Genomic DNA, 15,478 nt, shown 5'->3' with positions numbered 1-15,478 from the left:
GTATTTTTTCGTAATGCCTTCTTTATCCGTCTGAATATTATTTATGCTATTAAAAAAGGAAACAGCGTACCATAAGTGTTTGTCACATGTAGGCTCTCGGGAAGAAGAAACGTTCGCTGATTCATGAATCAATTTATTGTATGTATACGATGTAATATAATACAATATTTGTAGACTAATATAATCATATATTTAATGAATGTTAAGTTAACTAGGTGAACCAATAAGCATAGTTGATAATTAAGAAAAAAAATAAAAGGGCAGAGACGTGAGTTTCGAACTCGATCCTTCACCAAAAACAGGCTCATTGGCAATCTCCCTACTCATCTCTGGTTCCAGATTATCACGCGTAGTATTACTATATATACACGACACGACACGAAAAATTGAGATCACCAAAAACAGGCTCATTGGCAATCTCCCTACTCATCTCTGGTTCCAGATTATCACGCGTAGTATTACTATATATACACGACACGACACGAAAAATTGAGATCACCAAAAACAGGCTCATTGGCAATCTCCCTACTCATCTCTGGTTCCAGATTATCACGCGTAGTATTACTATATATACACGACACGACACGAAAAATTGAGATCACCAAAAACAGGCTCATTGGCAATCTCCCTACTCATCTCTGGTTCCAGATTATCACGCGTAGTATTACTATATATACACGACACGACACGAAAAATTGAGATCACCAAAAACAGGCTCATTGGCAATCTCCCTACTCATCTCTGCTATATGTCGTAGAGTCCTTCTAGTCAGAGTCAGATATGAGAGAGATTCGCATTGTGTAGTGTGGATAGTATTAAGCCCTGTACGGCGGGTTGCCTGTACTTGGCGCGAGACTCGACCGAGTCTCGCGCAATGTCATGGCGGCGCCAAACGAGCCCTCAACATGGCGTTCCTTCCGGGTGTTAGCCGGACTCTGACTAGAAGGCACGGTCGTACATACAGATCTTGAAACTCTGGTGGTGGGGGTGGGTCGCTTAGCGAAGCCATTCCGAATAGCTGCATAGAGTCGTTGTGATCGGGTAATCGTCATAGATATAGAAAAGACATAGATGTAGCATAAACTGATATTTTAGGCAAGAGGCGTGCGGCAAAATGAGGGAGGGGGGAGTTCGCTGCATAACCAATCAAATTCAAGCTGACCCCTCCCTTACCATGCCTTAACATAATTGGTTCTCTTGGAACCATAGACCCGCGACGAAGCTTACGTAGCACTTTTACATCACTGCGCTTGCTTCCAATAGTAACCAATCACAAGTAGACTCAGTGTACCTCGGCACCCCTCCCTGGACGGCTTCCCCCCCGCAGGGTTATGCTACATCTATGTCTTTTCTACATCTATGGTAATCGTATGGTGGAGGGACGCGGGGGGCCGGGAGGATCACTTCATCTCTGTCCTATTCGTGGTTTCCACGGTGGCATCGCTTGAGTGTTGACTATAAGTAGCTACGCGAAACAGTTTATAATGTCTAGCAAAAAGCGTAAATGCCTATAGACTGACTCGATGTGATGAAATACATATACCTATAATCCCAATAAAATCTTAATTATTCTAAATCCAAATAAATCCGAAAAACATGAATGATTTTGAAACTTTTATTTTCTCCGTTTCAAATTTTCCAAATTCTTATTATATCTTTTGACAGGTTTCCAGTTTTTGATGCAGGTAACCCAAATAATGAACAAATCGCGACATGAATATCACGAGCTTTTGTTAACTGTCTGCACGATTGCAGGTTATGTTTATCTGCGGTACCCGATAACAGCGACGCTGTTTGTAACTAAATTCAACCTCAGTAAGCGACCATACCCCTACCACTGAAATTCGAGGAAGTTTCAAGACCTGTATGTAAGACCGTGCTAGAGGGACTCTAATATGTCGATGGTTACTGGTACACCCGGCTCAAACGATTTTGATGCATAAAAAACATGGCTTGAGGAGAAGGCTTCCCCTACTCAGCATGCTCTTCAGTCCTACTTTATACATATACTGCGCGTCGTAGATGCGCGTAGAATCAGCTTAGAATAACTTAGGACTGAAGAGCATGCTGAGTAGGGGAAGCCTTCTCCTCAAGCCACGTTTTTTATGCATCAGAAACGTTTGAGCCGGGTGTACATCCCCTCATTGTAGGAGGCAGCCATAAGAAAAGGAAGGAAGGAAGTTGGCCGGTAACCTTTCATTTTTTAAACTTTTTCTTATTTCAATCATTTGATAGGTTTCATTAGTGTGAAATCGATGTACGATGTAAAGTTGGCTGACATTTCCTTGCTTCTTGTCCAGAATCAGATTTTTCGAGAAATTTAATAGGCGTTTCTGAAAAAAGCTGTTGACTATGAAACCAGAGATGAATAGGGAGATTGCCAATAGGCCGATATTCTTGAAACCATTTTTATTTTGGAGTAAACGCGCCACCTGAGCGGAGGGCCGTCGAACCATACCCACGTTTTTGATTGGTCGAGTATATATAGATGTACTACGCATGATATTCGTGAGCTCTGTGAACGCATGGATTATACCGGGTGGCACTGTAAAGCGTGTGTTTTCTATTGTCGACGCGTCACCTGGACGGAGAAGCTTCGAACCATACCCACGTTTTTGATTGGTCAAGCGTATGTATCAGAGTACTTTAAGCAAACTCCAAACGTGTATAACAACTGAAATACAGTTTTCCCAATCTGTACGTCACGGTAATTAAACATCATACGTGCATGGTAACGAGTCAACATGCGAGAGTCTCGGGTTCGAGACCCGATTATTATTACTTTTTTTTTATTCTCGAACAATGGAATGTAGCAAATGCATGATTATATTATACTATATACATTTTATTATATTATACAGTCGTGTCTATTTTTATGATGTTGATACATTCCAGAGAAACCAGCATATAAAAAATATAACTTTTTCAAAGGATCTAAGGTAGGGATCACGTAGTCCACACTATATGTCAAAAGACTGGACATACCTATGCATTCTGTGCCTCGCGATCTTTATATGAGGAATATATGTTGTAACACATTTCCTGGCCTACGTTCTATCTTCGACCCGAACGTGGTATTCCGCGGATCCCTTGGGCGCCAGGTGCATCCTTGCACCAACCCGACTCAGGGTGCGCCTACGCTTTTATGTAACTGGCCGTCCCACGGACGCCACGTTACAATGTAGACATATATTCCGCATATAAGGATCGCGAGGCACACAATACATGGGTACGTCCAGGCTATTGACATATAGTGTGGACTACGCGATCCCTACCTTAGATCCTTTGAAAAAGTGACCGCTTAAATAAACAAAGAGGAAATAAGGTGGCGGCCAATCGTTCTCCTTTTCTAATGTTCCCATTGCCTATGATTTCTATACTCTCGTACTACGGCTGCTGGTTAGAAGCACATAGGGCTTGGCCGCCACCAGTCGCTATCTTTTTCTTCCAGCCGACCCTTTTTCCTATGTCTATGCGTTGTCCATACTATATGTCGATGGCGGCGGCCAATTGTTCTCCTTTTCTAATGTTCCCATTGCCTATGTTTTCTATACTCTCGTACTACGGCTGCTGGTTAGAAGAAGATAGGGCTTGTCGCTATCTTTTCTTTTCAGCCGACCATTTTTTCTGTCTATGCATAGTCCATACTATATGTATGTTCATGGACCAGTCTATTTGTACTCATAAGGAGAGGAAACGGTATGGGAAATGAAGTTCGGAATGAGACTTCGTAGTGAAAAAACCTCATACCATGCTCAAGTTCTACAGACCAATGGGCAGCCAATGATGAGAAAAAGAGCCCTAAAGTTTGTATGGGAACTTATATATGTAAAGGTGTAACTTAGCTACAAGTGGTTTGGCGGGCGAAGCGGTAGCGTGTCAACTTGATAAGCCAAGGGTTCCGTGCTCGAATTTCTGCGTTCATGAATTTTTATTTCACGAATTTTTTTGCATTTTATTTCTGAATTTGTTTAATATTATAATTATAATTGTGCAAATATGTGTTGTCATTACAATTCTATTATTTTTGCTTCTTGCAAATAATAAAAATCCGATTGTGAAAATATGTAAATACAAATAAAATTCCTATTCCTAGTTTTCTTGACTGTATTATTCCTCTATACACAATATTTTACATGTTATACTCCATATAAATATTTTACAGCGGTAGTTATTGCGAACAAGTTTTCACAATTTTATCACGCAAATATGTATTGTCATTACAATTTTATTATTTTTGCTATTAAATTATAACCAAAGTAATAAAATTGTGAAAACTTGTTCGCAATAACTACCGCTGTAAAATATTTATATGTAAATTTTATTTCACAATCTGATTTTTATTATTTACAAGAAGCAAACATAATAGAATTGTAATGATAACACATATTTGCACGATTATTATTATAATATTAACAAATTCAGAAATAAAATGCAAAAAAATTCATAAAATAAAAATTCACGAACGCAGAAATTCGAGCACGGAACCCTCGGCTTATCAAGTTGACACGCTACCGCTTCGCCCACCAAACCACTTGTAGCTAAGTTACACCTTTTCATATATAAGTTCCCATACAAACTTTAGGGCTCTTTTTATCATCATTGGCTGCCCATTGGTTTGTAGAACTTGATCATGGTATGAGGTTTTTTCACTACGAAGTCTCATTCCGAACTTCATTTCCCATACCGTTTCCTCTCCTTATGAGTACAAATAGACTGGTCCATGAACATACATATAGTATGGACTATGCATAGACAGAAAAAATGGTCGGCTGAAAAGAAAAGATAGCGACAAGCCCTATCTTCTTCTAACCAGCAGCCGTAGTACGAGAGTATAGAAAACATAGGCAATGGGAACATTAGAAAAGGAGAACAATTGGCCGCCACCTCATTTAGTCTTTGTTTATTTGAGCGGACACTTTTTCAAAGGATCTAAGGTAGGGATCACGTAGTCCACACTATATGTCAAAAGACTGGACATACCTATGCATTCTGTGCCTCGCGATCTTTATATGAGGAATATATGTTGTAACACATTTCCTGGCCTACGTTCTATCTTCGACCCGAACGTGGTATTCCGCGGATCCCTTGGGCGCCAGGTGCATCCTTGCTCCAGCCTGACTCGTCGGGCTTTTAATTTCTAATCCGCGGCACGTCAACTCCGGGAGTCTTCTCGACCGGAGCTTCCCGCTAGCTCCTAATCCGTCATGGTAGAGGGGAACGTGAGGGCGGCGAGTATCTACAGGAATCAGCCGGCTTCTTTGGTAATGACTAACACGGTGGGATTTAATTCCAACAATGGCCTTTTATTTCGCCTAGGTAAACGAGTACAGTCGGGTGATGTATACGAGCGCGGTTCCATACAATTCTAATACACAACGCGGTCGCGGAGGTCATCTCTGTTGACGGTGGATGGTTCGAATCTGCAACCGCCAGGACACGTGGCGAGGCCCACAGCCCCCCACCCCTCGTGCCAAGATGCACCGCCGGATGCGCTTCATCCCCGGCTGCATGGCTTCGGGGCGGTCACCTAAACTGCACTTACCGAATCTTCCGGCGAACCGTTCCTTTCTTCCTCGTCGCTCGGGTGGTGGTGGTTGGCAATTTTCCTCTATCACTCTGAGTTCCGTAGGAGCGCCGACGTCGTCGATAGATCCAATTTTCCTCATCACGTCCGGGGAAAAGCCACGTTGCCGAACAGGTCCTGCAAATGTCACACACTCTCACCACACTCAAACCAGAAAAATCGTGATACCTTATTCGCCGATTTTCGGTATTCCCGTTCCGCCGTTCATAACGAAGTAGCCCTCTTTCGTCCCCCTGGTCCGAGGATTCACGAAGAATCCCGAGTTCACCCGAACTCGTGCGCTTACTCTCGCCTTGGTCCACTCTCCGCTTTTCGGCGCTCACAGCCCGCCAGTCTCCGGGCGGCGCCGATCTTACCCGAGCCCGCCCGATTTTCGGGCTCGGCGGTGCCGGTTTCTCTCCCCGGCTTCCCCTTGCCAGTAAGCTACGTCGTCGTAGGTATTCTCTTGGCGGCTTTCGTCGGCGACACTGCTCTCCGTGCCCCTATGCTTTTATGTATCTGGCCGTCCCACGGACGCCACGTTACAATTTCTATCTACATATAGCATTTCAATGGGTAAAATCCATTTGCAGGTGGCTTTTTAATGCGGTTTTGAGGGTTCATGAAAATTCCGGGATCCTCCTTCTACTTTACTTATACTTTTTATATGCTGTTTTCTGTTGAACGTATCAACGGCATCAAGAGACTCGGTCGAGTCTCGCGCAAAGTACAGGCAACCGGCTGTACAAGGCACAGCTCGCCGAGACTCTTTACTTGAGTCAACTCTTATACCTGTGTTTGGAACGAAATATCTTATTAACCGCTATACATGAGAAAAAGTTATTGATACATTCACTATAGGAATTGAGGGTCCTGAATTGATTGCCACCACGTTCAATACGATTAGTATACGAGATCAGGGCGTATTGAGATGGCGAGCGAGATGATTTTATTTCAGTTCCGTCGTCGCCGTCGTCATCGTCGTCTTCGCACGTCCATCGCATTTTTTACACGACAGATAGCACTGACTGCTTTGCCTTCTTTACCTATTTGTACTCTGTATGGTGTTAGTAATTTACGAATACACAACACAATCAAATACACTTTATACGTGAAGCTACCGTTCATACCGAATTTCCAGTTAGTATAAGGGTGCTTTCACAACAGTATAGAATTATTCAGTTTTTAATAGCATTCATGTGGAGCGCGCGTAGACGGATGTATGTACATGTGTGCTTCGACATAGTTCCTGGTATTTTAGGTGACAGTTTGTCCAGGTGTTCCGCTCCGTAGTTTCCTACATCTAGATGGCGGACGTGGAAGTCCAGGGTGTCCATGTATTCCGCTTCGTAGTTTTCTGTATCTAGGTGCCGGATGTGGTTTCAGTTTTTAATAGCATTCATGTGGAGCGCGCGTAGACGGATGTATGTACATGTGTGCTTCGACATAGTTCCTGGTATTTTAGGTGACAGTTTGTCCAGGTGTTCCGCTCCGTAGTTTCCTACATCTAGATGGCGGACGTGGAAGTCCAGGGTGTCCATGTATTCCGCTTCGTAGTTTTCTGTATCTAGGTGCCGGATGTGGAAGTCCAGGGGATCCAGGTGTTCCGCTCCGTAGTTTCCGGTATCTAGGTGTCGCATGTAAAAGTCCAGGGTGTCCGGGGGTTCCGCTCCGTAGTTTCCGGTATCTAGGTGTCGCATGTAAAAGTCCAGGGTGTCCGGGGGTTCCGCTCCGTAGTTTCCGGTATCTAGGTGTCGCATGTAAAAGTCCAGGGTGTCCGGGGGTTCCGCTCCGTAGTTTCCGGTATCTAGGTGTCGCATGTAAAAGTCCAGGGTGTCCAGGTATTTCGCTCCGTAGTTTTCTGTATCTAGGTGTCGGGTGTGAAATTTCAGGGTGTCCAGGTGTTCCGCTCCGTAGTTTTTTGTATCTAGGTGTCGGACGTAGAAGTCCACAAAAGTGTGCAACAAGGTTTGGCGCTTCGCTCAAACTGTAGTTTGTGTTGTGACCCGCCAATTAGTACTCGATAAGGAATCACCTAAAGTTTTATTAATTATTAAATGATCATCAAATCATAATCAACTACGGGAAGCAGTAGTAATGTAAAAGAGTAGTGAAAACGTTATAAGAAATTTTGAAAATACAATTAAAATGATGAGCCAGTGCTAAATCATATAATAGGAAAATATGTAGTGACTTATGTACTTGGCCTCAATAATCTGATATCAATACTTTTTATTAGAGGAATACACAGCACTCCTGTACTTGGCGTAGTTTTTTACACGTGTTTTTTTGGGGGATCGCCTAAAACCGGAGCGTTGTGCATCTCCCCACTCATCTCTGTATGATGAAACGTTTTTACAAGTCTATTAAGCACTATCAAATGACTATCAAACGATTGGAAGTAAAAAAAATTTGCAATATCGTCTAATTTAATGGACGCACCGATCGAAAAATCGATCGAGATTCTTGAAGCACATATGGTTTTTCAAACTTTTCTAGTAAACAGTGGACTAGCAAGCGTTTTTATTCGATAATTTAAAATTGTCAAACGATTCTGCATTGATTGAGTTCAGAAAAACCTATGTAAATCAGGTTAGAAATAAAAAAGTGCCGGCTAACCTTATACCAGATTTTGATTTGGGTTTTTTGAAAAAACTATTGACTATTGATTATTAAACGTGTTTACAAGCTATCACACGACTACCAAATGATTGGAATATAAAAAAGTTTAAAAACAAAGTTTTCCGGTTAATTTCACACAGATGCATTCTTCATAAATAACATATGCAAATAACCAGAAGGAAGTCACTTTTTATTAACAGCGGTTATTTTAATAATAAAAAAACCATACACCCTAAAAGTATACACCATGCCACACTACGCTACACCTTTTCATGCGCAACTACACGAATAACTAATGAGCTTCCGAATTAATCGAAAATCAAAAACATGTTTACAATCTATTTAATGGTGGTGTTAATTTTTAATATTTTGTTTAGATTAAGATGCCTGTCATGTATAAAAAAATATTCTTTGAATTTGAATTCATGGAAAGTCGTTTTTTCTTATCCTATACCGTCACTTATTTTTCCTGACAAATACAAAAATGGTGACTTTTCCTTAATTTTCTTAGCCATTTTTTAATTTTCAGGCATTTTCAGGTTTTCCCTGACTGATGGACATGATGTAAGATATACTAAAATTATCAATGGTGTAAAATGTAGTTGTTAAAAGAATCAATGAAGCCCACGTTTGTTTTATTGAGAACAATAGATTTATACAGGATGGCGGTGTATGAGTTTACGCGATACTGCTGGCATTGGAGGCGATTCTTGGCCACAGATCTGCACACTCCTTAGCGACTGGACCTGTGATGGCAGAACCTTTCATTTCACCCTTGTTATTAACAATTACTCCTGCATTGTCCTCAAAGTATATGAAGACTCCATCCTTCCTGCGGAATGGTTTCCGTTGCCGGATGACCACTGCCGGCATAACTAAATACAATGAAAATCAAATAATTAAAATAGAAGGTATCACTAGGAATGTATTAGGTTTTATTTTAAGGTCTTCTTCTAGATCACTTGGACTAGTGAAGAAAAAAGAACTTCAAAAATGACTCCTCATTGGTTAAAATTGTCCTTCATTAAAGAGGTTTTTGCTAATGAGGAATCTGTTATGACTCGAACAACTGATCTACAAAAGGTGCTTATTATGCAAATAGTTTGTCCTGTTTATCACTGCACATTATTACTTATAATTATATTAACTTGATTGCTACGTTAACCAATTTTAAAATAGACCTACCCTTTTTCCTGAGTTCAGGTTTTCCTTTCTTGACAGTGGCTACGATCATATCCCCTGAGCCAGCTGCAGGCATACGGTTTAATCTACCTTTAACACCTTGTACAGCTATAACATGTAAATTCTTTGCTCCTAGAACATAAATAATAATTTGTTTAAAGTACCTGAATGTAATAATACCATAATTGTGCATAAAAATTAATATGGTAAATTAAATATTATTGTTAAACATTATATATATAATATTACAAAAGTGTCTATCGAAGTAAAATTACAATAAACAAGATTGTAGAAGACACGTCAAAATTATATTACTAGAAAACTTTGGAAAGATAAATAAAAGCCATTTTAATTGAAGGCTTTAATTAAATTAAGTATCCTGATACTTAAAATATAAATATCCAAAAAGTTTATCTTATATATAAGTTTGATACCAAATGTCAGACAAATCATCACAAAACTTCTTTGGTGAAGTTTTATAAAATCTTAATTTGCAATATATAGATAGCATAAAAATAAGTGTTCAAGAAATCTGTTATTAGAAAGAAAAAATTTAGTTTCGCAAAGACTAGAGAATACAACAGAATAGATGTTTAGTCACGTGCTGTTTTTATAGACATTTTCTCCGATGGAGAAATAGCAGAAGAAACAGATTAGGTCATATGTTGAATTATTTTAAGTAGATACTCACCAGTGTTGTCTGCACAGTTAATAACAGCTCCAACAGGCAAACCCAGAGATATCCTAAATTTGGCTCCTGCGGAACCACCACGTCCTTAAAAAATAAAATCACATGTCAAAAACCAAACTCGTATTTGCCATTTGATACACGCTACAAGTTTTATCCTGTATTTTCACTCCTTCCATATAAATAGAGAAACGATATTTATTAATAAACACATCTAACATTTGTGAATTTCTCTGTCTATATTGATTTGACAGATGGTATGCATTTTTTCAGGTATTTATGGATTTCATCGGCATTCGACATAAGCTTACCTCTCTTCGACATCTTGGCGTGTTAAAGAAAGAACAAGATGCTCAGTGCTGCGCCATGACACTAGGAAAACGGAATCGGAAAGGCGGAATGGTGGGAGGTTAACCAATCAGGATTGTTCCATTTGTAATTTTAATACCCTGATTCACCATGGAGAAAATTCTAACCTTAAAAAAAGCTAATTCTTATTAATTAACATGATTTAAGATAATAAATATCGTAGAAAACAGCGTAATAATGAACGATTCTAATAATTTTATATAATTCTGAATTAAAATTTGGTAAATATATGAAATTTATATAGAAAGCAAGATTTCAATTTCGTTCCACTGCCCATAAAATACGCTCCATGCGGAATCAAAGTATTAAAATTCAGAATCTTCGTTGGTCGATTCCATTCAAATCCTATACATGATTGGTTAACTCTGTTTAAACTTTATACGGTGGAAACTGAACCATTGATTTGAAGGGGCGCGGTTTTACATATAAATTTGATTTCAGCAAAACACGTTTGATCATTGTAAAAATATAATTTTATAAATAATATCTACTCTTTGTATAACAAATTTTAATAAATGAATACTTACGTATTCTGTAAATATGTTAATTTGAGTGTTTACTGATATTCAACTTTTTAAAGAGAATTGAATACAGATAAAAAAAATGTATACAGTTGACGGAGATAGTAGTCTCCAGAATAGGGAAATTTTGTATTTCGAACAAAAGTACGGTATTGTCAAATGCTAGGTGTATTATGAATCCTAGACTTTCTAAAATCTTCAAATTAATAAGTCACTACAGCATCAATAATGTCTTTTAAAGTAGTCAATTTTAATGTTAGAAATAAAAATGAATCCTCTACGCAAATTCAGATTTTAAAGGCGTTATTCTCCTGTGGAAGGGAAAAGGAGGTTGTTTATTAATAATACATTTTTAAAGATTAAATTATTATCCAAATCTCTCTACTATTATATTAAAATTGTTAAAGTAATATTAGTATTCCTAATTTGCTGCATGTTTATAAGGATTTTTTGACGAGTATAAAGAAATACATCTACATCTGCAGCGAACAGTATTTGAAAACACATGGTAAATATTGAACACTCAACGTATTAATTGTATATATTTTACATATTATTTAATCATACTTCTTATTATTACAATAAGCCGACTTACATAAACCAACAATTCGGTGCAACTTCTATAATTAGGTTCTTCATGATTCTCAGCCGACGGGTTAAAAGTAAAACGGCGAATCAATCATTTCTGCTTTTGTTACGCTTTCACAGTGACCTTCGTTAATTTCTAAACAAAACATCAAGGAAAAGTTTCAGTTATATGATTTTAACGAAGTATAAATAATAAAAATGCCTGACGTATTATTGACAGATACAATTGCTTTGGAGTTGGGAGGTAAATTTTATCGGCTGTCTTATTCGTTTTGACTTTTTTTACTCAATGGACTACCTAACCCTATGTGGAAAGTTTTTCAAACCGTAATTTAAGCTCGTATTTCTAATTCATTTTAAGTGTAACACATGATGATATGCATCTCATATTGACTTGAATATACTTTACAATGCTATGATTTGAGTAGTTCTCACTTTTTGATTTTAATGATGTAATGAAACTGACTAGTATAGTTCTGTGCAGTAGCTTATTAGGATTTGTTGTTTTAGCGCAAGAACAATGGCCCCAGCCTATAATATTCTATCAGCCCTATGAAGTTGAACAGATTTTGCTACCTGATAATGCAAATTGCTTGGCAGTGCAAGCTTATTTGAAGATGTGTGGATTAGAATTTCAAATAGAGCCTCGCAGTAATGCTGAATATATGTCTCCATCTGGACGCGTACCATTTATTCAGTGTGGAGCATTTCTGGTAGCTGAATTTGATCCTATTGTTGCTTTCATAAGTAGCAAAGGGACAAGCCTCTCTGAACAATTGTCACAAACAGACAAGGCTGACATGAGAGCATACATGTCATTAGTGAACAACGTTCTTGTAAATATTGAACAGTATATCTGTTGGGTTGATCAAACTACCCTAAATAGCGCTACTAAGCCTAGACATGGAAGTGTATATCCTTGGCCTCTCAATCATGTGATAAATTGGCAGAAACAAAATCAGGTCACTAAGCGGCTAAAAGTCCTTGGCTGGTATAATAAAACTCTAGATGAAATCTACAAAGAAGCTGAAAATTGTTGCACTGCCCTTGCTGAACGCTTGGAAGGAAAGTCGTTTTTTTCTGGAGAAGAGTATGTATTAATTTGATTTTCTTTTATATTTCATTTATTCAAAGCAAATTTAATATTTTTCTTTTGTGAAGACCTACAGAATTGGATGCTTTAGTCTATGGTCATGTGCATGCTATTACCAGTACACATTTCCTACCATCTACTAGAGGAATAATTAATATTGTTCGAAGTTTTCCTCAACTCTTAGAACATGCACGATTAATTAATAACCGGTATTTCAACTGCAACCCAAATCTTATAATTGAGGATCTTGATATTCTGAAATGCATGTCAGATGATTCTATTTGGAATTCTTCAAGATCCCTGGAGTCCCTACCATCTCTTACAGAAGACTCCTTTTAATATTGAGAATATGAATACATCTCCATCCCAAATGTTACATGTATCATACAAGTTCTAAACTTTTGTTTTATTGCATATTCCCAAATTAAATATATTAGAATATAATTTCATATTACAATAATATTTTAATAATACATTTCATAAAATACATTATAATAAATAATATTGGTAATATTCCTGTTTAGCCGACCCATGGAATTGGATGCTCTAGTTTTCGGACATATATTCACGATACTTACAACGCCGTTACCCAACAACACCCTGGCAAATATCGTAAAGAACTACCCCACTCTTATTAATCTATGCAGGCGTATCGAAATGCAATACTTTCAGAGAACCGATGATTAGAATAAGCCAAATTGCCCAAGTTTCAAGTACATCGAAATCAAATACACAGACTGTGAAAAGGTAAAATTTCTGTGCTATGCTAGAAATGTTACTACAAACAAATACGTGCAAGGACGTGTTTGTTTAATTCAATAATTGTAACATTTCACCTAATAAAATATATATTAGAATAGAATAGAAGAATTTCTCACAGTTAGTTTATGGAAAAACGTTATACTTGAAACTTGAGTAATTGATACATACGATAGTATGATGTAGATGATTCAAACTTGTTAGTCTAGTTTAACAAGACTCTATCCTGTCTTATTATTACTATTTCTCAATTATGTATTATGTATGTTTTGAATACTAAATTGTAAATACAGCATGCAGATTTCACTTTGGATTCTAAAGGTACCCTATTTCCAAAATCCATTGTTTAACGCCTACATACTGTGGTTCTATGAAAAGAATTGAGTATCAGGACACTTTTGTTGCTAAAAGTGAGTTCTGACGATGGGCCTAAAATGATTATGTAGATATGTACAACATAGTATAACAATGCTTTAAACAATAGTAATTGCAATTATGTCTGCATAATTTTCAAAAGAGGCTGATTATTTATACATACATCTATATATATTCGTTCATTCAATTGCTGGAAATTCCAAAACATGCTTTCCTTTTTTCTGTAAAAAAATTAATAAAATAATATGTTAAAATGAGTACAATCAAATGAAATGTTATGAGATGCATATAAGTGAAATATATTGCCATTAATGAATTTTTTGATGAATTCTACATTATATATTAATTAGTGTAAAAAATAAACCAATATATGTGCCCATGTATGAAGTTACAGTTGGTTGAAATCAATAATTTGGTTATTATCGTTTACATGTATCTTTAGATGCATATTATGAATTTATAGTCTTGCATATTTACCATGGAGGATAATTTATTTTGAAGCAAAATTACCGTTATAGATTTATTATACATTATATTATTTATTTATTTATATACATACATACATTTGTTATATGCATTTTATGGTAAAAGTTACTTCAGCGACCAATCCTAGTTTCTTCATATTCTTTGCTTTAGTTATCTTTTCAAAACTTAATTTTTATTAACAAGTTAATAACAGTAGTAAATCACAGCTGATACTTACATTATCATACATACAATAAAGTAAAATAATTAATGGAAATCAAAATCTAATTTATTACTGTCATATGGTCAATCCACAAATAAAATGTGATATCTAATGGACTGTTTTGTACTGAACTCAAGGAGATGGTTTTTCCAAAATACATTTTTCTTATATACAAATTTTGGATTCTAAGTGCTTAGATTAGATAATTATAAGATACTAGCGCACAAATTATTAGCGTGTGAACATTTTTCATTGCACTTGATATACTTATGACAGAATTGTTACCTGGAAAGAATAACTCAGACTGTCTGTCTATATGCAAACAATTAAAATTTTAATAGTTAATTACATCAATTATTGATATTAAGTGGTAATTCCATCCTTATCCAATTCTTGAATTCAATAGTTTAAACTTCTGGTGCCATAATATTATATTTATTTGATGAAAGTAGCACACGGATATATTGTGAACCATAATACACACAGCTACCACACATTATGAACAAAACTAGTGATACAAATATCAAAGACCTGCAATTTTAAGCATAATTAGTTTACAAAAATTTCATTTTTACAATTTTGCAATACATACACCAATAAAAATGGATCTGTTTCTGTACAGCAAACACCTTCTTTGCAACAATATTCCCAAGCTTCACATTGACCCCAATCACAATAAAATGCAGAACTCTGATAAGTTAAAAATTATGTTACATTCATTTCTTGCATCTGATTTAAATATCATAGATTTTGTTGGCAGATTTCTTAAGATAAAATAAAATTCAATAAAGTCTGTTATTAACTGACTTGTTTTTCCGTCTTTAGGGTTACAAGTGAACATAATATATTATTGATATATGTAGTAATTATGATTTACCAAAGTAGTCGAGGCAAACAAATAAGAAATTATAAGAAAAATTTGTTTTAGCAAGTGTCCCATTGCTACCCGTTTATCACCGTTTACTATGAAAAAAGTAAAAAGTAAAAGTGTGACGTCGCGTGTTCTTAGACAATTAGCGTACAGGGG

The 15,478-nt window shown here is 36.9% G+C and overlaps 2 protein-coding genes across 7 annotated transcripts; one reads left to right on the top strand and one right to left on the bottom strand.

The window, feature by feature from the left end:
* Positions 1-8,802: 8,802 nt before the first annotated feature.
* On the bottom strand, positions 8,803-10,510 carry LOC107267057 (60S ribosomal protein L23). The gene is made up of 4 exons (XM_015738282.2): positions 10,370-10,510; positions 10,062-10,145; positions 9,374-9,502; positions 8,803-9,063 (listed from the first exon to the last, which is right to left on the bottom strand). The coding sequence occupies exons 1-4, from the start codon at positions 10,380-10,382 to the stop codon at positions 8,867-8,869; spliced, it is 423 nt and encodes a 140-aa protein (XP_015593768.1). The 5' UTR covers positions 10,383-10,510; the 3' UTR covers positions 8,803-8,866.
* A 527-nt stretch (positions 10,511-11,037) lies between these two features.
* Positions 11,038-13,701, top strand: LOC107267044 (metaxin-2). Of its 6 annotated transcripts, none has more exons than XM_025084443.1 (4): positions 11,038-11,278; positions 11,393-11,456; positions 12,047-12,626; positions 12,698-13,140. In XM_025084443.1, the coding sequence occupies exons 1-4, from the start codon at positions 11,177-11,179 to the stop codon at positions 12,966-12,968; spliced, it is 1,017 nt and encodes a 338-aa protein (XP_024940211.1). In that variant the 5' UTR covers positions 11,038-11,176; the 3' UTR covers positions 12,969-13,140. The 6 variants fall into 6 exon arrangements, with proteins under 6 accessions (XP_024940211.1, XP_015593741.1, XP_024940212.1 ...); XM_015738255.2 differs by lacking the exon at positions 12,698-13,140 and adding an exon at positions 13,154-13,701 and having other exon boundaries at positions 11,066-11,278; XM_025084444.1 differs by lacking the exons at positions 11,038-11,278; positions 11,393-11,456 and adding an exon at positions 11,549-11,780 and having other exon boundaries at positions 12,698-13,138.
* The last annotated feature ends 1,777 nt before the right edge of the window (positions 13,702-15,478 follow it).

Source organism: Cephus cinctus, unplaced genomic scaffold (assembly GCF_000341935.2).
Source record: "Cephus cinctus unplaced genomic scaffold, Ccin1 Ccin1_scaffold0026, whole genome shotgun sequence".
Taxonomy (NCBI): domain Eukaryota; kingdom Metazoa; phylum Arthropoda; class Insecta; order Hymenoptera; family Cephidae; genus Cephus; species Cephus cinctus.
Note: the sequence above shows the minus strand (reverse complement) of the source record. Positions and strands in the feature narration are given on the sequence as shown.

Coding starts and splice junctions, on each gene's coding strand:
- LOC107267057 (XM_015738282.2), bottom strand. Junction 9,503..10,061: donor TAACTGTGCAGACAACACTG/GTGAGTATCTAC, acceptor TTTATGTTCTAG/GAGCAAAGAATTTACATGTT. Junction 9,064..9,373: donor ACCTGAACTCAGGAAAAAGG/GTAGGTCTATTT, acceptor CATTGTATTTAG/TTATGCCGGCAGTGGTCATC.
- LOC107267044 (XM_025084443.1), top strand. CDS start 11,177: ATGTCTTTTAAAGTAGTCAATTTTAATGTTAGAAATAAAAATGAATCC. Junction 11,279..11,392: donor CCTGTGGAAGGGAAAAGGAG/GTTGTTTATTAA, acceptor CATGTTTATAAG/GATTTTTTGACGAGTATAAA. Junction 12,627..12,697: donor TCGTTTTTTTCTGGAGAAGA/GTATGTATTAAT, acceptor TCTTTTGTGAAG/ACCTACAGAATTGGATGCTT.